This window comes from Lutjanus erythropterus, chromosome 18, assembly GCF_056507025.1.
Source record: "Lutjanus erythropterus isolate fLutEry1 chromosome 18, fLutEry1.hap2, whole genome shotgun sequence".
NCBI classification, from domain to species: domain Eukaryota; kingdom Metazoa; phylum Chordata; class Actinopteri; order Lutjaniformes; family Lutjanidae; genus Lutjanus; species Lutjanus erythropterus.
This window is the reverse complement of record NC_139334.1, coordinates 23,456,385-23,479,947: the sequence shown is the minus strand read 5'-3', so window position 1 is coordinate 23,479,947 and position 23,563 is coordinate 23,456,385. Positions and strand designations below refer to the sequence as shown.

The 23,563-nt window shown below is 38.4% G+C and overlaps 2 protein-coding genes across 2 annotated transcripts; both read left to right on the top strand.

The window, feature by feature from the left end:
- Nucleotides 1–10,214: 10,214 nt before the first annotated feature.
- Nucleotides 10,215–16,672, top strand: LOC146311081 (syntaxin-11-like). The gene is made up of 2 exons (XM_084742456.1): nucleotides 10,215–10,451; nucleotides 13,868–16,672. The coding sequence occupies exon 2, from the start codon at nucleotides 13,870–13,872 to the stop codon at nucleotides 14,722–14,724; it is 855 nt and encodes a 284-aa protein (XP_084598582.1). The 5' UTR covers nucleotides 10,215–10,451; nucleotides 13,868–13,869; the 3' UTR covers nucleotides 14,725–16,672.
- Nucleotides 16,673–17,637: 965 nt separating this feature from the next.
- On the top strand, nucleotides 17,638–21,237 carry stx11a (syntaxin 11a). Its single transcript, XM_084742489.1, has 2 exons — nucleotides 17,638–17,849; nucleotides 20,137–21,237. Exon 2 carries the CDS (start codon nucleotides 20,142–20,144, stop codon nucleotides 21,024–21,026), a length of 885 nt encoding a protein of 294 aa, XP_084598615.1. The 5' UTR covers nucleotides 17,638–17,849; nucleotides 20,137–20,141; the 3' UTR covers nucleotides 21,027–21,237.
- Nucleotides 21,238–23,563: the final 2,326 nt, after the last annotated feature.

Below are 23,563 nucleotides of genomic sequence, written 5' to 3'. Positions count from 1 at the left end.
TCTTCTTGGTCCTTTGAAGGTCATGGTAGGAGTTTATAAGTGGAATACTTGACAACACCTCTGCTGTATGTGACTGTTCAATTTGTTTCCTGGTCGGATGTTGCTCTAAGTGTTTAATTTATGTCTATATAGCTCTGGTTTGTGCAGCTAAATAGTATAATTGAAGGTCAGGTAAGTTCAGCCCTCCTTGGTCAGTCTGACCACAGAGGGTTGAACTTTTTTTTTATTATTTTGTGGGGAAACTGGAAAACATTTAGTCTGACAAATGAGCAAGCAAATTTCATTATGAGTTTTACCATGTTGGCTCATGACAGCGAAAACCGGATTCTGATGATGCTGCCGGATCTTGGTCAATCCGTCTCACGATAAGAAGTCACCACCTCTGGTTTTAATGCGTTTATGTAACAGCTGCTGCTGAGACCTCAGTTGTCCTCTCTGTGAACAAAGTGCACAGTTGTCCAGGACTGTGCTGTGATCAAAGATGTATATCTTCATCACAGAAGAAGATCAGTGTGATTTTCATTGGTTGTTTTTTAAAGCAGAGATGTTCTGGTACAAATTTTGAACTTTCTCACCGGCCGACTGATACTGATACTGATGCTGCTGGGAAGTAGCAGGTGTCCCGTTTCAGGGTTGATGAATTGCTTGGTATCCGATCGGTGCATAGACTCGCTTACTCACCAATACTGATACCAGCATTTTAGGTGGTGTCAGAAGTAATTTCTGATACTGATATCGATATCAGATCAACCCTGTTTGAAACTAAACACATGGACAACTGGATGTGAGCAAATTTTATAATTGTACAAAATGTAGTGAAGTAAGAAAGAACCAAGTATGGATCAAGTTTTCTATAATACATAATTTTCTAGTTAGGCACTGTTTATAAAGGGATAATCAGTTCAATCAGTGACTTTATTAATGGTTATTACATTACAACTTGTTGACCCTAATAATCATAATAATCTCTATCCCTGTAGACTTGTTGGATAAAATCATAAAAATTAATGCCTTATTAAAGGAAAAATCTGTAAAATATTTACTGTAATAAATCACAATTACCACAATATGTCATCAGAGATTAAGTTGAATACTTCAGCTGCAGCGTCCCCCTTTGACATTTGGAATAAGTTTTATTTCATGTTAATTAGAGTTAAAATTAATGACGAATGTTCACCGAATTAGACAAGTGTTTGTTTATGAGTCATCAAAAATAATTCCTCTTATTGTAGAAGGCGTAAATGTTTATATGTTAATGAGTGGGCTTTTGTTTTCAGGATGATAGGCGTAACTTTACATTGACAAACAACTGACGGTTATAAACAGACGATCAACTTACAGTGGACGACCCGCCGTAGCTTGCTATCATCATTTTATAATGTTGCACTCATCTTGTTTTCCTGCAGTGATCCTGCAGCCTGCCCGAGCCTCCCTGAGTCTGGGGAGGAGCTGGCAGGGAGAAGATCATATATTAAATAGGATTTCAACCTATTTAATGTATAGTCTATAGTTCCAACTCACTATTTGGACTGCTGTACTCATTTTTGCACAAGCAATTGCTGCATATTACTCCCTTAACATTTAAAACTGCATACTTGTTAGCAAATTAGAAGTCCATGAGCAGGTTCTGAGTTTACCACACCACAGAAACGTGTATTTGAATTTGAATGATCAAAATATTGCAAAGTCTATAAATTACGTTTGAAAATCATAAAAAAAAATAGCAGTTTTCTCAGCTCTGAAACGGCGGGTGTGTGTCCGCTCTGCTGTCTCAGTGTCAAACACCACTATGATCTGAAACATGGACAATTGGACAGAGGACAGAGACAGGATGGTATTTTTTGTTTCTTGTGTGTTGGGTTGTTGGACCCGAAGTGAACTGTTGGTCTGATTTAGACTGAGAAAGTCGTTGACGGTTCGTTTCGTGAGGGACGGTGAGGCGGTGTCGTTTGTGCATCGTGATTATATGGTGTTGGGGCAACGATGGCTATTGTGAACATCAGCTAAACTGTCTAACTCCAGAATTCAGTGCAACATGTTTTCAGCAGCATGTTCTAACATGTATAATGTGTTTAGAAGAAAGTGGTGCTGAAATTCAAATCTATAAAATCTAGGCATGGCTCGATAACTCTTTTTCATGTCTGATACCAATCCTGCAACTTTGAGGATCAGCCAGTATTGACGCCAATCCATGTTTTTCCCCTTCTCCTGAACAACTAAGCTGTTCATAATACATTTGTATGGATGCACTTTGTTTAACTTTACCATCTAAAAAAACATCCTGCTCTTCTTCCTTCCCATGAAGGAATTAATAAAGCCCACAACATGACTCAGCTATGCAGTACTGTTGTTGTTTTTTTCTTTTACACTTTTCTCTTCAACCGCAGAACTGTAAATTGCATAAAAGCGATAATTGCGGAACTGTTTTTCCGTTCTAGCAGTTCAGGTGACACAAATGCATCCGTGTTACTCGTGACTCGTGTCTTTTTATAGCAAGTTGCTCAAGTTTAGTGAAGCATGTACGTCATAGCCAAGACTAATGGGTCGTATCGGATTATACTTTTTTTCCGATATTTGTTCCAGTGCATTTGGCCAGTTTTGGATCAATACCGTTACTGGCCAACCGATCATCAGATCAGCGCATCCCTAATAAAGTTGGACTGAATTATTATGGAGATGATGGGGACACTTTTCTGAAACTTTCTCCAATGTCTTTATGTTTTTACAGGTCATTTTAGTTTCCACAAGTTGTGACTCAATGGAAGCTGTTGTAGTTGATTTGATTTCACAAAGCATCAGAAATAAAGCTTGACCCACAAAACACCAAGGGGCTTTGATACTCCTGCTGTAAATGACACTGAAATAATTATTTCAGGTTTTTCAAAGGTGATATGTGTAGATTTACTGCATACGAGGTACATTTGCTGATTGGTGTAATTGCAGGAAAATGATATCATGACAGTATGAAAGCTAATGGAAATGAGGTTAAATTTCAATGTCAAGAAGTTCTCTTGAAAATAGAAATCAACTGACTGGTCAAATGTAACTCTGGAGCAAAAACAGATCTAATGAAATTTTGAGATTAAACTGAAACATCTGGGTAGAATATTATGAACAGTTTCACAGCTCGTCTAAACTCCAAGACAGCTGGAAGAGCTTGACCCCGAAATAAAATGGGCTAACTTCATACTCAAGATGATGGAGGGAAGAACTTTGTTTATTTTCTCATCAAATGTTCTGCTGAAAATCTTGTAATAACTGCAGCGTTCTGGTTGTTGGGTTGACCTGATATTTGTGTTCTTTTTTTGCATCATGGTGTTGTTCAGTGTTTTTGAAAACTTAAATATGGCAATATAAGGCTTATTATACGCATTACTTAATTTTTTGCTGCGTTATATCAAATTGAAAATGAGATGGGTGACAAGAAGATTGATAGCAGTAACATAGACTACAGCCTGCAGCAGGTTAGCTTAGCATAAAGACAACTAGCCTGACCAAAGGTAACAAAATCCACATACCAGCACCTCTAAATATCACTAATTAACATGCAGGTTGCAGTTTTTTAAGAGGTTTGCTTGGGACTATTTTGTGGCAGGACGTGGTGACTAGCCAGGCTAGCTGTTTGTTTCATTTGTTTCCAGTCTTTATGCTAAGCTAAGCTAACTGCTGCCTGTAGCCTCATATTAAGTCTTGTATATATAAAGATCTTGTAAAGCAACAATACATGTCTTACATAGTCTTTTCACATTTTCAGCAACTATGTTCTAATATAATGTGTTTAGAAGAAAAACTCTCAGTTAGCACATTGGTACATATTATTAATAGTATTTAACATTTGTTTTGTCCTCACATGGTTCAGTTCCGTCATCTCATAATCTGAAAGCATCCTATCAGTCATCACTTCACAATCTGGAAAAAAATCGATTCACATTAATAGATGAGTTAAGTTTAATTTTGAATTGTTTAATGTATTTTATTTTATAATTAAGACAGGACTAACTCTTAAAACGTAAATGTTGGCTTGAAGTAACACTGTACCATTATGGATTCCCAGCATGACGTTCTTGCTATTGTGCATTTAGATTTATATACTGTGCAACATTCTGACTGTCAGCAAAGACAGGAAACTGAAAATAAGCATTTAAACATAACACAAATGATCAAACACTGAAATGTGGTGCGCTATCTTGTTTTCAGGATGTCTGTTTAATTTTACAGAAGAAATATCTTCATTGAAGACAATATAGTGAGTTTTGTGTGGCTCTAATGGCTCAATTTTATATAATTTTATACCTGGATACACTTAAATATTCTGTGTAACAAAGCCATATTTAAGAATAGCAACAATCCAGTATGAGAAGCTCCTGTATTGCAGCGTCTTCTTTATTTTCACTGCTAAGCTAAGACCAGTTCACCTAAATCAAAACTGATGTGTCACTTAAACTGAACAAAATGGAACCTCTTGGAAATCTTAGAGGAGAGGAACATGTCCAAACCCATGACAGACATTCATGTTAATTTGATCAGATGTCTGTAGACACTGGTGCTGTTATGTAAACCTCAGTTGAAGTCAATAAGTTGAATTAATTAGAGTCACAACTTTGGGTAACTGGAAACAGCTGATGTTTTCTACAGCAGCCTAACTCCTGTGGCCTGATGCAATATAATGTACTAAAACGCAGGGGGTCTCAGTGAGACCGGCTGCTTCTGTGTGTGCATGTACTGTTTTTTTTGTACCTGTTGGTGCAGGGTGTCAAATATACAGTGAATGTGAGGCTGAAACTAAAATCTGATGAATGAGTGCTTTTCTTATGCTTCGCTAGTGTGTCTTTCTCAGCGTTTAAAGTTGGATTAGAAAACATAAAGGTCAGCAGAGTTTAGATATTGTCATTTTGGCTCTCCACTGCATGTTTTTGCAGTTGTTCAGTGTGTGTTTGAGAACAAATTTTAAAAATAAATGTGCATCTACCAAAAACTTTACATCAGAGTTTTCCAAACTTGGAGGTGGGCCTCTCTTTTTTAGGGCTCCAGACAGTTTCAGGAGAGGCTCAGTGAAAGGAAGTGGAACAATATTACTTTAGTTCTTAGATTTGCTATCAAAAGGTGTCCATATATTTGCCTAAATGTGTATGATTTGGTTAAAAAGTTGCAGTAATTTGGGGGAATTTTAAGTTTTTAGTTTCTTTCCTGGGGTCAGAAACTAATAAATGACGACAGACTATATTTGGTGAATACTCTGAAATGATGTAAAACAGCACAAGAGACTATGTAGTGATAATGATAACTGCGCCACTCGCCAACATGTTGACGTTTCAACCCATGATCAGCAGTAATTACGATATTATCACATGAGTATTTAGCAGTAATGGGTCAGACAACACCCATCTTCTAACACTGCCTTCAATTTGATCTCAAGTACTCACAATCCACAACACAGTGCAATTATTGCTGCTTCTTTTTATTTAAACTTTTTCTCCCACAGAAACATTCAAAATTAAACTAAGTCCCATCTGTGTTACATGTGACACTTTTCTCTCAGCGGCATGTCGCTCAAGTTTTTTTTTTAGGCCTATGTATTTAGGTGGTAGTTTAGGCTAAAGTAGGGACAGAGGTGCATTTTCTAAGAGACTGTACAAAACTGCAGCCAATCCAAACAAAACATTTCCCAAGATTCACTCACAAACACCCTGAATTTGACCTCATAAACAAAACTGAGGAACAGTAAATGACCTCTTAACCCCCCAACACACACACACACACACACACACACACACACACACACACACACACACACACAGTTTATTGTTATTAATCATTTTCATATTGTTGCTGATATCCAGTATCAGTTTTGCTCTCCCTCCTATTCTTGTTTTGTATTACAAAATATTGGTGACAAGCTAGTTGTAACTGTGTTTCATATTTGTAATGTTTCATATTGTACAGTGTGCTTTGGCAATACTTTGTTTAATAATGATCATGCTAATATAGCATCTTTGAATTGAATGAAAAATTTATTTTGGCCTTTATTGGACCAGTACTGATGCTTAGTAACAGATTAATTACCAGGAAGCCCCACAACACCCGCTGTTTTGGAGATGCTCTGACCCAGTTCAGTCAGTCAGTCGGTTCAGTCGCAGCTGGTAAATATCAGGCTATCTTGGATCAATTGTCAAGTATCCATGGGATCAAGAAACATAATCATGATCCCACAGGCCTGTGAATTGAGCAAAACTCAGAAAATAATTTAAGTGAGCGATGATTGGTGCCTTTTTCCAAACTTTGTCTGAAGGGAGGCCTGCAGTCTCAGACTCTGAAATCCTAGCTTTACATTAAAAAGGGAAAAAAAAGAAAACGGAGAGCGTCACAAATCAGATCAAACATGCTGTGTTACAGAGATAACCATCTTAAAATCAAACATGACAGTTATAGAATTATTGAATTAATTTAATTCATAAAGTGACATGCAACAAAATTATTTTGAGTAATGGGTCAAGACAGTCTGACAGGGGGAAACAGAGTTACTCCAGTGCAATCATATTGTAAAGGTTTTTTTTGGTGACACACATACTGCAGAACAGGTTTTAATTCCAAAAAAAGATCTGCAAAGAAATCCTGCATGGTGGAAGGGAGTCAAATGGGCTACTTTAAATTTTCTAAGTGCACAAAATGGACCTTTGTCCCCAACTTTAGCAGATTTACAGTCCTTAATTAACAAAAGATTCTTGGCACGTTCACAATGAATTGTTTCCCAGTGTTTCTGTACCTCGGTCTAGTAGCTCTGAACCTCTGATAAACAGTGAGGAGAATATGAAAGGCCAAGTTAGATTTCACCTGATCACATGCTCAGTTCCTGACCGGTGAACAGACAATCCTACATGTGAAACTCATGCAACGCAGTTTATTGATTAAAAAAAAAATGCTGCTCAAATCAGAGCCAGCTGACTGAAGAGATAACTAGATTTCAAGTAAGAAGTTTTGACTCAGAATGTTTTTTGGGTCATGTTTGGTGCTGGATTCACATTCTGGGATTTTCCTGTTTTAGAACAGAGGTGCACTTGTGTCTAACAGATTTTAGACAGGCGTTTAGTTTCAGTACATCATTATCTTTGCTTTTCAAAATAGTTCTGAAAATAAGTTAAGAAATATGTGAAGTAATACATGCAAGTAACAACTCAACCTTTACCTTTTAAGCTTATAACTTGAACTGAACCAAATGTAAATAGTCTTAAGTTTTATGATTCATGACACTGACACCTTTGAATACTGTGCACACACAACCAAACTTATATCTTAATGACCTTTTGAATAAACCTGTTATTCATGCTTTGTTACAGTAAAATCATGCACAGAATTTTAGAAAAGTTTAGGAGCTGCATGTCACAGAAATTCCTGTTGTACCACTGACATCTGCTGGACAAAATAAAGCACACAAACCTCAGTTTCAAGGTATTTCAGACTAAGAACTATCAAAGCATCCCCTGATAGTGATTTACAGGGTAGATTGAGGAGGCCATGTGCCCGGTCAGTTCTGTAAGTTCAGACAACTTGAAGATGAAAAAACACACATCTTTGGTCACAGAAAAGAAAATGAGCACAGACTGGTTTTAGCTGAACTGGATCTTCAAAAAAACATAGACAAATACACTAACTAGATTTTTACAACTCTGTCTTTATTATTTATGCACTGACAAAGACTCTGACTATGAAATCCGAACTGGATGATGATTTAAAGCTGCAGCAGGGAATGTTGTTTCATTATAAATTTGTTTCAAACAACTAAATTTGACTATTGCACGTCACTAACAATATTTAATTGAAGGGTTAATTCTTGAGCTTTAATAGGGTCTGAAAAATTTAGCCTGACAAGGCCCAAGCCTGATAAAACTGTCTGAACCCGACCCTCATTAGTGCATCGGTCTGAACCTGATTACAGCCTATTTTCTCCTCATGAAGTTGCATAGAGGCAGGATAGATTATTAAGCATGAACAGGAGTCATTCTACCATTTTTAATGTTCTTTATTTATGAAAACAGCTTCTTAAGTGTAACCAAAAACGTTAACAATCTTCATGCAACATGTATGAGAACAGACCATTTACACACTCTTATTCTCACGCTCTTATACACTCAAAAAAGGCTAAAATGAAACAGAGAGGCTACATTTTACACCTAATAGCTGCTTATATTGTGGTTTTCAGCCTCATTCAATTAGTTCTCGTTTTCTTCAGAATCAAGAGTCAGTTAAACACTGTAGGAGTGTGTATCTACATCTTAGTCACACACCAAGTTTGAGAAAAGCCAGTGTGACTCAGACTCATGGCTGGTGGAAATTACCAATCACAAGGCATTGCTGGCTGTGGAAACGAGTCTGTATTGCACAGCTTCCCACGCATCGACTAAGCCGTCCATTTTCCTGGATCAAATATACGTCAGGTTCTTTTTCTGGCAGCATGACTGACAATCACCTGACAGTCAGTGGATTCACTGCATGCAGGGTGAAGACAAGCTGTTGGTTAGATTATATTTTGTGACACTGAGAAGCAGACTGACTTCTGTAAGAGTTTTGTTATCACATATGAGAACTTCTGTCCCACCCCCATAGAAGATAACATGTCTGAAATATTTCCCCTTTACTTTTTACATGCTTTTGGTGTCAGTGTGTCCTTGATTTTATCTTACATATGTTCTTTTATTTCCTTTTTTGAGGTCATACATCTTAACAGTATATTTTCACCAACCCTCATGACCTTATGTCTGGGTTGCTGGCTTTGTTTCTTCTGGGATACTGTAGAAACATGGCAGCCTCTGTAAAAGAGGACCTGCGCCCTTTGTAGACGGCTCATCCTAAGAACAAAACCCAACAATTCTTATTTTCAGGTGATCAAAACCAACATATTAATATTTTATTCAATTCCTGCCATATTCTGCTAATAAATTTGTATAAATCTTACATATTGTACCTTTACCTTTTAAAATGTCTGACTTCTTGAGATGGATTCAGCTAAATAAACAAGCTCTTCAAAGAAAATAAAGATACAAACTCAACCCAATTGAGTTTTATCATGCATTTCTTCTTTCTTTGACTCGATCCATTAAAACAGTCAGATCCATTAAAACAGACTGCTTCCAGGCAGTCTCGTTTTTCTTTTCTTTTTTCTTTCTTTTTCTTTTTTCTTTTTTTTTTTTTTTTTTTGCTGTTGTCTGTTTTTTAGTCTTTATATCTTTATTTTCAATATTATTTGGGTACATTGCTACATTAATTTGGAGGACAAGTTAAAGCTTCTCTGCCAAGTCATCACAAGTAGGCTAACAAGGCAATGACTTTTAGTTAGATAGCTAGCAAACAGTGTAAAATTTTGTTAACTTTTTAATTAGCTTACAAACAATATTAAGTTTTGTTAACTTTTTCGTTAGTGTGGTGGAAAATCTGAAAACGAAGACAGACACCATGACCAAGATTGTCTTCGTGGTGTTTTAATAGAGCTTTGCAAAGGATCAGCACACAGTCACACAGAAAGTGTAAAAGGAACTGATAATGAGTCAAGAATGTAAATCTGTCTTAGGAGCTGAAGGAGGTTGGGTCAGGATGGACCTGAAGTGCTTATTGGGAAAGTCAGGATGTGATTGTGTTATCAGAAGTTGTTCTTCAAAGGGAGAACAGCTGTGCGTTCAAGGACAAGTAACCAGTTAGTGCCTTGCAAAACATGAGAAGTAACTATGAGGAACAACAGTGACCAGTTCAGCATATAATTTTCCCACTACACTAGCAAGCAAACAATATTAAGTTTTGTTAACGTTTTAGTTAGCTAGCGAACAATGTAATGTTTATACAGGAATACAGAGCAGTTAATGTCTTCCCCCCTCTCTTATACTTAGTAGTTTCTGCCAGAACTCAAATTTATTTATATTTTATTTACTTATGTTAATTTTAAGTAAGCAGACGACCCCATATTGACTAGACTATATTTAAATTCAGTTTACATCATAAATGTATTATTATTAAACAGACAGTTTTAATTTGTGCAACAGAGCTCCCAAAGATCTGGATTTCTAACTATTTTTTTTTATTATATTATCTATTATTACATTCATCTCTGTAGGTGCAGCCCAGTTTATGCGTTGTGATACATGGAAAACAACCTACCAAAAACAAAATGACCTGACCTGAGAATGTAGAAAAATGTAAACACAGACATATCAGTCATGATGACATCCTCGAGAGGTTTGGCTTCTCCTGACTGTACGTCACTCTGTGCCTCCATGTGACACAACAGGAATGCAGAAAGTTTTGTTTCCTCTTAAACAGGTGTATATGTGATGATGGTTAACTTTTTTAAAAATCATTCAGTCTTTTTACAGACTGCCTGTTGGACTGGACTACCATTTCTGTTATCAGCCTGTGCTACAGAGGGAGAAAAGACGCAAACCTACTGACAACAAACTACCATACAAGTAAGGAATATTAATTATCTTATTTTATTTTAGGTTTTTACGTTCCATATTTACTGGATTTGCCTGATATAGCATTTTAAGTGAAATTTTTAGAAAATCTGAACTTAAAGTCCAGCACAGGCAAGAAAGCCTGCGGTCAAGGCCTCTTTACACTCACTCATGTGGAAAAGTGTGATGAAAGTAATGAAAAATGAACATTAATCTATTGTAAAACTCAACAAACAGCTTTTGTCAGGCTGTTCAGGATTACTGATTTTGTGTCCTCTGCTGTTTTTGTTGAATTCCACTTAGAAAACCTAAACTCTAAGTATCCACACTTACTTAAAACCAGATTATTTGCTGGCTGAAGAACTTTTATACTGTAGTTTTCTGCCTTAAAACTTGTTTGGCGAGTCCTGAAGGCAGGTTAAATGGCCTGGCAGATCAGATGCATTCATCTAAGATTATAGGATACTGAAGACGAAAGAAAATCCTCAAGCTGCTACACATATCGATTACAAAAGTTTTATGTGCTTCGACTGAGCCCTGGCGTGTTTGACGTCCTCAGTCATGATCAGGAAATATTTAGCACAGGAACAAGTACAAGCTTGTTTCTTCACTTGCTTTTTCACTCTCATCTCCAGCTCAGTGATTACAAAAAAAAGGATGAAGTTGACAAAAAGTCAGACATTTCAGCTTCAGGATTACATGGGCACTCTGAAGTATAAAAAAGTAATCTTAAATTTGGCTTGAGACTTGGTAGCATTTTTTGAGCCTGACTCAGACCAGGAACTAGAGGACAGGATATCTCAGCCATCACTGCTTCTCTTTATTTCCTTTTTAAATTCTTGGAAGGATGTGTTGTACTGAAATGTCGGAGCACCTCTTTATTTTTTTATCCTGTCACCAACAAATGTCAGGTCCTTTAAGGCCATGTTTCCACTGCATGGTGCGGCTAAACTCGGCTCTACTTGCTCTTTTTTTGGTTTCCATTGTCAAAAGTTGTGGCTTGTACTTGGTACTTCTTTTGGTATCACTTTGCATGAGGTGAGGCGAAAAACTCTGCAGAACACACACTGGTCAGAGAGAATCGTCACGAGAATTGTCACTTGCACGACACAGACATCCTGCACATTTTTTTTTTTTTACTCATCAACCCAGATTTTAAGAAATAGCGTCCCACAAATCATTTTGTGGTTGAAGTGCAGACATGTCTGACTGACAATGAAAGGATTTAAAAAGAAAAGGATATCCTCTGTTGTTCCTGTGTGTTTTTGGGTACGTGGAAGATGATGTCACTACAGTTTCACCCAGCGTTGCTACGACAATCAGCTAAACAATCCTGCTTACATTTAGGGGCTACCAGCTACAGTGAGTAATGTACCTGTTACCAAAAGCATATCAAATTGAGCCGAGTCGGCATAACGCTACTTGATTTCTTCTACCTTCATCAGTCTCAGTGGTTTACAACTTATTTTGACTCTTAAAGTCCACCTCCAGTCATGTTTTACACAATATAAAATAAAACATAAAAAGCTTTTTTTTTTTTTTTTTGCAAAATAAGTTACCTTGTCAAAATGACTTACATATAGGATTCATGAATATGCAAATAGTCCCCGCCCTCCACAATGACAAACCCCCAAACCTCCACCACCACACTGAAGCAGCTGCACCTGATTTCTCTGTTTTGCTCATTAATCACAGTAACTGCCTACATCTGGCTTCTCCTGTGATATGTACAGTGCCACCCCCTCGATTAACGGGATTGGTTCTTTAGGTTTATGATGTCATACACCCAGCCTGACTGAATCTGTTTTTGTTTTTTTTTAGACTGCCCTTGCTCATTGCAGTTTCAAAGCAAGAAATGCTCAGACATGGTGTTAACTGCTTATTTTGCTCCTGACCTGTCTTGTAACACATGAAAAACATCACATGGACATGTTAACAAAGTTAAAAAAAAATTAATTATCATGGTGGATGTATTAAAACTATTAAAATGAAGCAAAGCATGTGTCAACATTACAACAACAAATCAAATCAATCAAATCAACAACAAATCAACATTACAGGTTGCACGTGGTAATTTTTTATGTGCTCTAAACTCCAGGGACTGTTTCATTTGAATAATTGCTAAATTAAAGGTTCACTGATCAATATTTTTGTATTAACAACTGATCGACTGACTATGTAATGTGAAAAGGGATACTTGTAGCATTGAACCCACAGAGAATTATCAGCTGACTCTGCAGTTCCCCTCAGTTCTATGGAGTGTCTTAGCATTTTTAAGCTCATTGTTTTGGTTTTTCAGCCCAAAACTTTACTGTTTTGTTTTGTTCTCACTGCTCTAATTAACATTGCTTTAAAGTTAACACATAGATGGTGAACAAAGAGACAAATACTTCCCTCAGGAATTGGTCGAGATCAAAAATGAGCTACAGAGTAAATATTGGACTTAGCTTCATCAAGTGGCCAGAAACAAGGCTCTGATCTGTATCTGGTAGGTGTGTAAATAAGCAAATGTTTGCTAACAAGTTCACTATGTCAAGTTACAGGGGCACTCAACCAATGTCTTGCAAAGGTGAGGTGCATTATGGGAAACGCATGATTGATGGTGGGTAGTGCTGAAAATCTATACTCAAGTAAAAGTACAATTACTCTGGTTAATGAATTACAAGTCACTTTGCATTTTAATATTTTTGAGCTTGTACGCCACTTTTTAAAGTAATATTAACTTTGAAGTTGCCATTATGTTAGTTTAACTGCTTTCTAAAGTGCACCAATTTAAAAGCCCAGCAGACCACTAGCTGCAAGATAAGTTAGTGTCAATAATATCAAAGATTAACATTAGACATGAAAAATGAACATACAACGTTATCTACCTGACTACATTTTCACCTGCAGTACGTGCTACTTACTTCAATGTGCTTGCAGAAGTTAGAGGACGAATTTTTAAAGTGGACATCAGTGTTTTCTGTTTTAGTACAAAAAGGGTAGCTAGATGTCCTCAGGAATTGTCACTGCATCTTGTTCTGGATTTTGCTTCGTCATCATCACATCCTGGTCAAAAAACAGGTGGTGCTTATTTATCTTCCAGGCAGCGAACACCTTGTAGAGGCGTTCCTCTCATGCTCTCCCCAACTACATTCAGTCCACGTGTTTAGAGCAGACTAGTCATAATAAAGGTATACATGGCAAATGTAGCTAAGTAAAAAGTAGATTACTGGCTCAAAAATATACTTGAGTAAGAGTGGAAGTACCGCTTTTAAAAAGGGACCTGAAAAGTACTTGTTACTGAAAAAAATCCACAATTCTGACTCCTTGTAAGGGTTCTAACTCCCAGCCTGGGAATCTCTGCTCTAATTTAGAAAAAGGATGGACAGATTCTTGCATTCAGATTAATAAATCTTTCCTTTTGTCAAATTTTGTGTCCTTTTCAGACATGAGAGACAGGCTGAGTCACCTCCAGAAGGCGCAGACTGACTCAGAGGGCTTCACCACGGTGGAGCTGGACAGTTTTTCTGAGGCATCAGCAGCATCACATCCTGACCAGAACCTGGATGGTGTCCTGCAGGAGGCCGAACAGATACGTCAGGAGATCCAGCAGATCCAGGACGACATCAGTGACCTGAAAGAAGTGAACTACCAGACCTTGAACAGAACCTCATATCCTGTTGCAACAAAGCGGGACTCTAATGCAATTGGGGCAGATATTAAGCGCAGGGGAGAAGCTGTGCTGCAGCGATTGCACATGATGAATGCTCTCAGAGGGGAACTGGAGGCTGAGCGTGGCACCTCTGACCCCACGGCTCGCATCGCTCGGACACAGTACCAGTGTCTCAGCAACGCCCTGCGGGAGGTGATGTTCAGCTACAACGACACAGAGCTGAGCCACAGGGAGGCGTGTAAACGGCAGATCCGGAGGCAGATGGAGGTGGTGGGCAGGGAGGTCAGCCAGGAGGAGCTGGAGGAGATGATGGAGAGCGGCGAGCTGAGCGTGTTCACCGCCCAGGTGGAGGGAAAAACGGCCCGCTCAGCTTGCCTGCAGATCGAGAGCCGACACAAGGAGCTGGTGGAGCTGGAGAAGAGGATCAAGGGGATCCAGGAGCTGTTTCTAGACGTGGCTGTGCTCACAGAGGAGCAGGGGGCAGCCATCAATAACATCCAGAAAAATGTGCAAGACACTGAAGTGATAACACAGGAGGCTGTGGTGAAACTGGATAGAGCCTTAACATCGGATAAAAACAACCCCTTCAAGAAGATGTTCTGTGGCTGCTTTCCATGTTTTCACAATTAGGTCTGATGAGAACCAGGACTGCACGATAATATAAATGAACAGTCCTTTAAGATGCTGTTTTTAATCATTAGTTTTCTTCAAGAAAACTGTTTTAAAATTGACATAAGAATCTCACAAGTTCCATTTAGTAGATGCTGGAGCTTTTAATCATTGTAGGCTAAAATACTAGCAGATTTGAATTGAACTGCACTGATTCTATTTTCCATTTGAACATCAAATCTATTTGACAGCATATTAAAAGGTCTGAACGTTGATAATGATGGGGTTAAGTTTAACAGTTTCCCATAGCCCGACCTCTTTCCACAGCTCTCAGGACTGGAGAAAAGTCTGGCTCCACACATATCATATATCACACATATCTACACTATTTTGCAGCAGGTGGAACATTTGCACATCTGGAGGTGAGCTCTGGCATTAAAATGCCTGCAAAAGATCAGATAACAGCTGCTAGCTTGTTTACATTTGTGCCATTAGCGTCACAGGCACTAATTTTCCATTTTCAGTGTGTATGTTGCAAGAAAGGTGCTGTTCTCTTGTTTTCCGGGGACGTTGAAAACATAGATAGCAGACACCGTGATGTCGCTTGCAGGAAGCGACCAATGGCACACTTACACCAGCAGTGTGCATCTGGTGAATCAGACAACTATACTGACTGAGAAAGCTGAGTTCTCCTGCGGCAAAATCTGTTGTTCTTCCTGCATCCAGTGATGTCACAGTGATGCAGTTGGTGTTAATGAAGAACTACAGGCTGTTTCAGCTTGGATTTCCAGTCTCCACCTGTGGGTAGCCAGGGGCGTGTTAGATGAGTATTTTTGTCACCTAACGCCATTTGGCCAACAAAGTCACAGCTATGCTCTAGTGTGTTGATACCTGTCAACACAGGTTTGGGTTTTAGAAGCTTGTGCACAATGCATCATGGTACATGTAGGCACTGCTGCAAGACTGCAAGCAGGATGAGATTCTATTGACTATATTTACCATCAACACTGACTGGACAGTGATATTAAATATAGCAAACTTTCTCCATGTTAGACATACGTGTTGTAAGTAACTAACTATTAGCTTAACAAAGTAAACTTATTATGGCTCAAGTCAATAAGATTCAGCAAGACTAAACACTATAAGCAAACAACCATGTCAGCAAAAGTTCTATAATTTTGTAGGGAATGTATTTACATTAGCATAAAGCTTTTCATCACATAATAATATACTCTTCAAGCCAACATGGATGAGAAATGCTAAGAAAAAAAATGAAGGTCATGTGATGTTTGAAAGCCAGCAGTTGAATGCAAATAAGCACATTCACTCAAATACTGTGCTTATGTACATATCTGAGCTACTTGGACTGCACTTGTGTATTTACTTTAATGCTACTTTATACAATTTACCTGCCGCTGCACGGAGGTTACAGGTGTCAACATGTCAAAAATGTTTGTTTGTTTGTTTGTTGTTGTGCATTCTTACACCTTCATTTTTGATTGTTGGTAGTGTTGTGGAGCACTTTTTTTTTGTTAAATGTTTATCCTTAATTGTGTAATGTCTTTTCTGTTGTGGTTGTATTTGTTGCCACACAAATAAAATTTCATTGAGGACAATAAATTACACTAACTAACTCACTCACTCAGATGAAGATTTAAAAAGTATGTATATGATGCACTTATATATTAAACTGTCCAACAGTGAATAAAAACGCTCAAAATCAGCTCTACCTTCACCAACCAACAGTTAAATACTTCTTACACATGAATGCACTAGAAGTAATAATTCAGTAATATAACATCATAGTAAAACACTTACATAGGTTATTTATCAGCATTACAAGTGTTTTCACTTTTGATATTTTAAAGGGATAGTTCACCCAGACATTAAAATTCAGTCATTATCTACTCAACCTCATGCTGATTGAAGGCCAGGTTTAGTTTTTTAATCCACTGTTTCACAGGAAAACAGCTGTGCAGAATTTCCCAAACAATGTAACTGAATGGTGACAAGTTTTCAAACACAAAAAAACAACCGAAGGAAAAAAAACAAAACCATAAAATGTATCCATACATACAAAGTCTCCTAACGTCCTGACATGCCAAGTTGGCTTGAAAGATGTAATTTACACCATGTTTTTAGCCTGAATCTTCACTGTAGATCTTCAGCTTGGAGCCACGTTCACACACATGTGCACACTGTCTGAACTGGGTGTGTGTGGTGTGATGGTGTGTGTGTGTATGTTAATGGCATGTCGGAGCTTTAGCAGATTTGGATTACACCAGACGCGCAATACGGAGGAACTTTAAGTTGTTTCCTGTTGTTTGTTTCTGTTTGAAAACTGGTCACCATCCACCTTAATTGTTTGGGAGATTCTGCAAAACTGTTTTCAAGTGTTTTGTGGACTAAAAAAAAAAAAAAACTAAACCTGACCTTCAATCAGCATGTGAATAGATAATGATACCGTCAATGCAGGCATTCAGTTGTAATGGAGTATTTTCACAGTCTGTTACTCTTACACAAGTAAAGAATATGTTGAAAGCTCCAGAAGAGCTACTAAATGGACCTTGCGTTGAGACTATTTTCTCAACTGCTGTTTCCAAGATCAAGACCGAACTTGGACTCCTTGTATTTCATTTTAGGATAAAAATGCATTTTTTGTTTGTTGTTTAAAAAAAAAGTTTGGTCATGCTGAAGAAGTTCTCATAACTTTGCGCCTCTCATCTTTCGTGCTGACAATAAATGGTTCTGCCCCTCAATCATATTTAATGCTTCATCTGTGCCAAAAGTCACCTGCTCGCTTCGACATTCAAGACAAACAGCCATGAGATGAGTGTGATGGGTCTGCCTCCTTCCTGGACTGAAACCAGATGAGCGGTGAAGTGTGTGAACTCTGCAGGTCTGTGTGTGTTTGGGGGGGGAAGAGGGCGTGATCTTCCGCGTTAGTACCTGCTGCAGGCCGTCTGACTGTGTCAGTGTCATGCAGAGCGTGACTGACTGCCAGATACTCTCAAATACTTCTGCAGCTTCATGTTGAAATTTGGTGATATAACGGAGAGAAAAAGAGGAAATGAGTCTTTCCGTGGTCGCCTCTTTTGCTTTAGCGACTTAAATAGTGTAGGACCGCCGGAGGAGAACACAAAAAGGTATGTGAAATCTATATTTTCTAATATGGTTTTATTATGTAGGCTAAAAAAAAATCGATGAAACGAGAGCCACAAGTCTCCACAGACCTACACGCAGGTGTCTGCTCGTTATTCTCATTTTCCCACGTTATTTTCACTTGCCAAGGCCAGCGATGCTTTAAAGTTTGTTCATGTGTTTTATTTCCGTCTGTGAAACTTTATTCGCATCAAAGCGGTCAGTTTTCTCGATGGTCGACGCCCTGTAATTAATTTGTCACTGAGATGAAACGTCAACGTTTCCTCTTCAGAAGTTCATACAGATACTGATCTGTCTTGAGAGTACGTGCATGTAAAATAATAAACTAAAGGAACAATACAAATGAAATAATTCTATGTTGATTGGTCTAAAAATACTCGTTTAATGTTAAATAAATGTCCTAAATTAAAAATGTTAGAAGTGCAGGACTGTTAACAGCAAAATATAGCAGAATGGCAACTGTCACAGTGTTATATTGTAATAGAATAGGGTTTTATTCTGTTTTTATCAACCATTTAAATGTTGCTTTGTAAACTACTGGGTATATTATGAGTATATCACTGGATAATATCATAGTCGTATATCATTTTGTAGGTAAAAAAGTTAGCAGTAACTATCAGTTTAAAATAAATGCAGTGAATAGTATAAGTAGCATAAAATGGAAATACTCAAGTACAAGTATGTCAAAACTGTACTTAACTGTATTTGAGTAAATATATAGTTAGTTACTTTTACATGATCTCAATCTCTCATATAACAGGCACTAAAGGGATAGAATATAAGAAATAATTAAAGGTGTCCATATTTTTTTTCTTTTTCGATTAAATAGTATGAAACCAATTGCTGAAGAAGTATTCAGATCTTAAACTCAAGTAATAGTACCAGTACAACACTGTAAAAATACTCTATTACAAGTAAATGTCCCACATTTAAAACTTAAATAGAATACAGATGTATTATCAGCTAAATGTACTTAAAGTACAAAAAGTAAAAGTATTCACTCTGCAGAAAACTGGAGGAGATGACTGATTAGTATAGCTAATATAATGATATTATATTTTACTTTAGAAGACTGCTAATACTGAGGAGGCATTGTGTAGGTAGCATTTTATTGTTGTAGCTGGTCAAGGTGGAGCTAGTTTTAACTATTATACAGTCCGGTGTTTCCCAACCTGAGGGTGGGGCCCCTCCAATGGGTCATTAAATTCATCTGAGGGGCTGTGATGAGTTACAAAGAAAGAGGAGCTGTTTTACTGAGGGGTTATGTGCTGGACTGCTATGCTATGTTACATTTACCTCGAGGTGAGTTGACTGCGTTCCTGTACAACAAGTCAGAAAACCAAGATGGACGTCTCCTTGTACTTGGGGTGAGGGAAGCAGGGTTTCCTCTAGCTAGGTTAGCCATTGGCCACTGGTAAAAGCTGAACAGTACTGTCACAGTATGTCACTACAGCTTTTACAAATTGTTGATGCTGTGGAGCAGCCATCTTGGATTTCGAGACTGGGGTTGGTGAGGCTTTTCCAACTTTCTGAATTGGAAATCTGGCTTCAGGGGCCAAACAGGTTGAAATTTCAAATCGAACACCCTGTTAATCTGTTGGTACTTACTGGAGTCACCACTGGTTGCTCAGAGCCAAGCACATCCAGCACATAACATCATGTAAGATGACAACTTGTTTTTACAGGTTTTTTTTTTTTTTTTTGTACAACATATAACAGGTTAATTAAAGAGCGTCAGAGGTGTTGGTGGGTGAATTTTGTCACCTTTGGACAGGCTAGCTGAAACAGTCGCTGTGCTAAGCTAAGATGACTGGCAGCTAGTCTCATATTCAACCTGGTATCACACAGGAAGTGTCAAGCTTTGCCTCGCCTTGGCATGAAGAGTACACACACTCTCATTCTGCAGTCACACCAGCAATGTGTAGCGTCCAAGTGAGACTTTCAAAATAAAGCTTGTTGAGAAACATTTCAGTTGCAGTTTGGTTAGGCTTAGGAAACAAAACTACTCGTGTAGATGCATGGAAAGATTGTGGTTTGGGTTAAAATCACTACTTCCTTAAAACAATCAACTTTGACTATGTTCCATAACCAAGTCCTGTGCGTAATCTTTTCATTCCTAGGTGAGGCAGAATGTGACACTTACCATGGGACTGGGCTGTCATATTTAATTTTCTCATCTAACTCTCTATTAGGAAGTGAATAAGTGTATTTCCCAAAATGTCCAACTATTAATTTAAAGTGGTCATTAAAGGCTCCTGACTCTTCTTGCAGGTGAGATGAAGGACCGACTGTTTGAGCTGCAGGCCTCCAAACCTGCAGAGGCGGAGCACAAGTCTGAGGAGAACCACAACCCATTCGGTGACAACGATGGGGAGGATCTGGAGCAACAAGCCATCGTGTTTGAGGGAGAGGACGTGATGGACAGCCTCTACAAAGAGGCACAGGCGTTGAGGAAAGAGATGCAGCTGCTCAAAATGGACGTGAAGCGTCTCGGGAAGCAGAACACCAGGTTCCTCACGTCTGTCAGGAGGATCAGCAGCATCAAACGGGACTCAAATGCACTCGGACGGGACATCAAGGCCAGAGGGGAGGCCATTTATGCTCGGCTGGAGAAGTTGGGAAGGCTGAGCAAAGAGCTGGAAGAGGGGCATGGGCCCATGTCAGCTGTGGCTCGCATGGTGCGTTCACAGTACATTTCTCTGACCGCCGCCTTCCACGACGCCATGTCTGAGTATAACGAGGCGGAGATGGTCCAAAGGGAGAACTGCAAGACTCGCATCCAGAGGCAGGCGGAGATCATGGGCAAGGAGGTGACCAGGGAGCAGATCGACGAGATGATCGAGACGGGCAAGTGGAACGTCTTCTCGGACAATCTCCTGCTGGAGGGGAGGACTGCCAGATCTGCTCTCAATGAGATCGAGAACCGGCACAAGGAGCTGCTGGAGCTGGAGAGCCGCATCAGGGACATCCATGAGCTTTTCTTCCAGATGGCCCAGCTGGTGGAGGAGCAGGGCTGCATGCTGGACAACATAGAGGCAAATGTATCTGCTACTCAGGACTACGTGGTGAAGGCCACAGTTCAGATCAAGAAGGCTGTGAAATACAAGAAAAACAATCCGTGCAAGAAGCTGTTCTGCTGTTGCTTCCCATGCTGCAACTGAGAGCATCAGTGTTATGTTTTTTCTCAATGTAGGGCTGGGCAATATGGATAAAACCACATTTTTGACCAGATACGTCAATATTGATATTTATGGATATTGTGACAATACTGTAGGAATGGCTATTGGTGCTTTCAGAAAATATTAAACTTACAATATTTAAGTTCTGCCACTAGGGGTCTCTCTTGTGTTAAAACAGTAACAAAAGATGTAGTCTGATGATATCATTAAGTAGCATGGGATCATGGAAGTCATTATAATTGTTGTTTAGTCATGTTCGCAGACTTCCTTCCTCACTCTCTGACGTATCCTTGTTTTCCCGGAAGTGATAGCAACTAGCAGCTAATATGAAACACAATTATGAATTTCTCTGCGTTTGAACATTGTTGGGAACATTTGGGATAATGTTTTTACACAGTTCATCAAAATATGTAACAGAGGTCTAGCATTTATAGACATTTTAATAAGAAAATTATACACATTATAGTTTCAACACAATGTAATTTTTGATCAATAATCCTCACTTTATCATAAGTACTGGTGTATAGCGACACCCCTAGAGTGCTCACTGTTAATTATCTTGTGTATTATACAACTACTTATGCAAAAAAAACAAACCAAAAAAAACAACAAACAATTTGACACAAAATATTCATTTGAAAGTGATTCGACCAAGCGGCTAACTTGTGGTTTAGCCTCCACTGACTTGAATGGGAATAAAACAATTTAATCGTGCATCTCTTCTAGACTTTCCAAATGTTTTTCAACCAAATGGCTCTAATCCCAATATCGAAATTTTGCAGAGGTTGCGACGTTCATTATAAGGTTTGGCCACTATGTCAAATTGGCTTCAAAGCTTGGTGCTCATGCTGTAATTGACCAATCAGAATCAAGTATTTAACAAAGTCGTTTAATAACACAATATAACAATATCTAAAATATAAGATATCTAGTCTCACATTACAGTATTGATATAATATCAATATATTGCCCAGCCCTATCTCAACATCGTGATAATATTGAAATTAGCTTCCAATGCAAAGATGCCTGTAATATTCTTGCTTTAGTTTGTGTATTTATTTAGCTCAAATTAAGCATTGACTCCAGTTTTAAGCAGTAGTAATGTCCAAATTTCACACTTTAGTATAATTTTCTTCACTGAGCCAGTGTGACAGAAGGCCTATATTTCAAACCACACGCCCATGCAAATGTATACAGTGAGATATGGGTGATACATTTCCTGACTGCTGCTGAGAACAGCTTTGCATGATAACTGTAAAGACATCTTGGCTATAATTCAGTGCTTTTAACTGCCTCAACTTTGTAATGTTATATGAGATATTTAAGTAATGTAAATAAATGCCTTGTAGTAACTTTTTTTAATTTATACAAACTGGTTCTAGCAGCCTGAATGTAGCAACTTAAGTAGGTCTATTTCTTAGTAGAGCCATTGCTTCACAGGTCTTAAGAAATGTACTGAACACAGCCAGATTGTGGTTAGCTGGGGAGGCAAGATAGATTTGAGCGGATTGCGTAACAGGCTGAGTGTTGGCCACCCCCATGTGTAGTTATCACCAGAAGGGGCCATATTAGGCTACAGAAATTTCCTATCTGAAATCTTAAGTTTAGATAGAAGGAGCCACAAACAGTATTTTCCCCAATTTGGTATTACAGAAGCTTATTCTAACAAACTTGAGGAATCATATTTTATCTTTCATCTTACCTTATCTCAAGTTGGAAATCCTAAAGTCTCAGTACAGCTCTTATCAACTTTTATGTCTATCTAGCAACTGACTTTCTCATCTCGCCGAGCTGTTTGTTTTTATGCTCGAAACATACATTGAAACACAAAAAATGGGGCGGTTTGGAGGTTTTGGTAGCATCTATACAGAAAGAAAGATGTTCTTTTTTTTTGGAAATTTACAATTAATTAATTTGGGAGATAAAAGAACTGCTGTTAGCTAGTGAGGCTACTGCTACAGGTCGAAAAGTGAATATTAAGAATAAAACATATGAATTTGGGAAGTTAGGGTGCACGTGTAATAAACATTTCCTATCTTAAACTGGGATAAGAACATTAATTGTCAGAACTGTTCCTCTTTAATGGCTTTTCATCCTAACTTAGGTCCTAATCCTAATTACCATGGTTACTCTCTGTTTCCTCCACTTTTCAGAGACTAAACCTCATCTTCAATTCCTCAGTGTTTCTCTGGAGCTTCACCGATTTACTGGCACACAACCAAAGTCAGTCACAGGGGCAGGTTTTCTCAGATTATTCCACACAAAAGAGCCCACGAATCAATGTGTACACTGGTGTTCACTCAGGCTGTGTGACAACAATAGTGAATGGGAATCTAATCAGGTCAGAGTGAGTTCTGTTTGAACAGCAGGCCTATCTCCTCTTGTTATATGAGTGTGTAATGATAGTAAAATGAAAGAGACTTTTATTTCCCTGTGTGTGTGGCAGCATCACCCACTGGGGGATTCCCAGTTACCACCTCCTGTCTAACTCTGTGACTGAGACCATCATACTTTGGTCC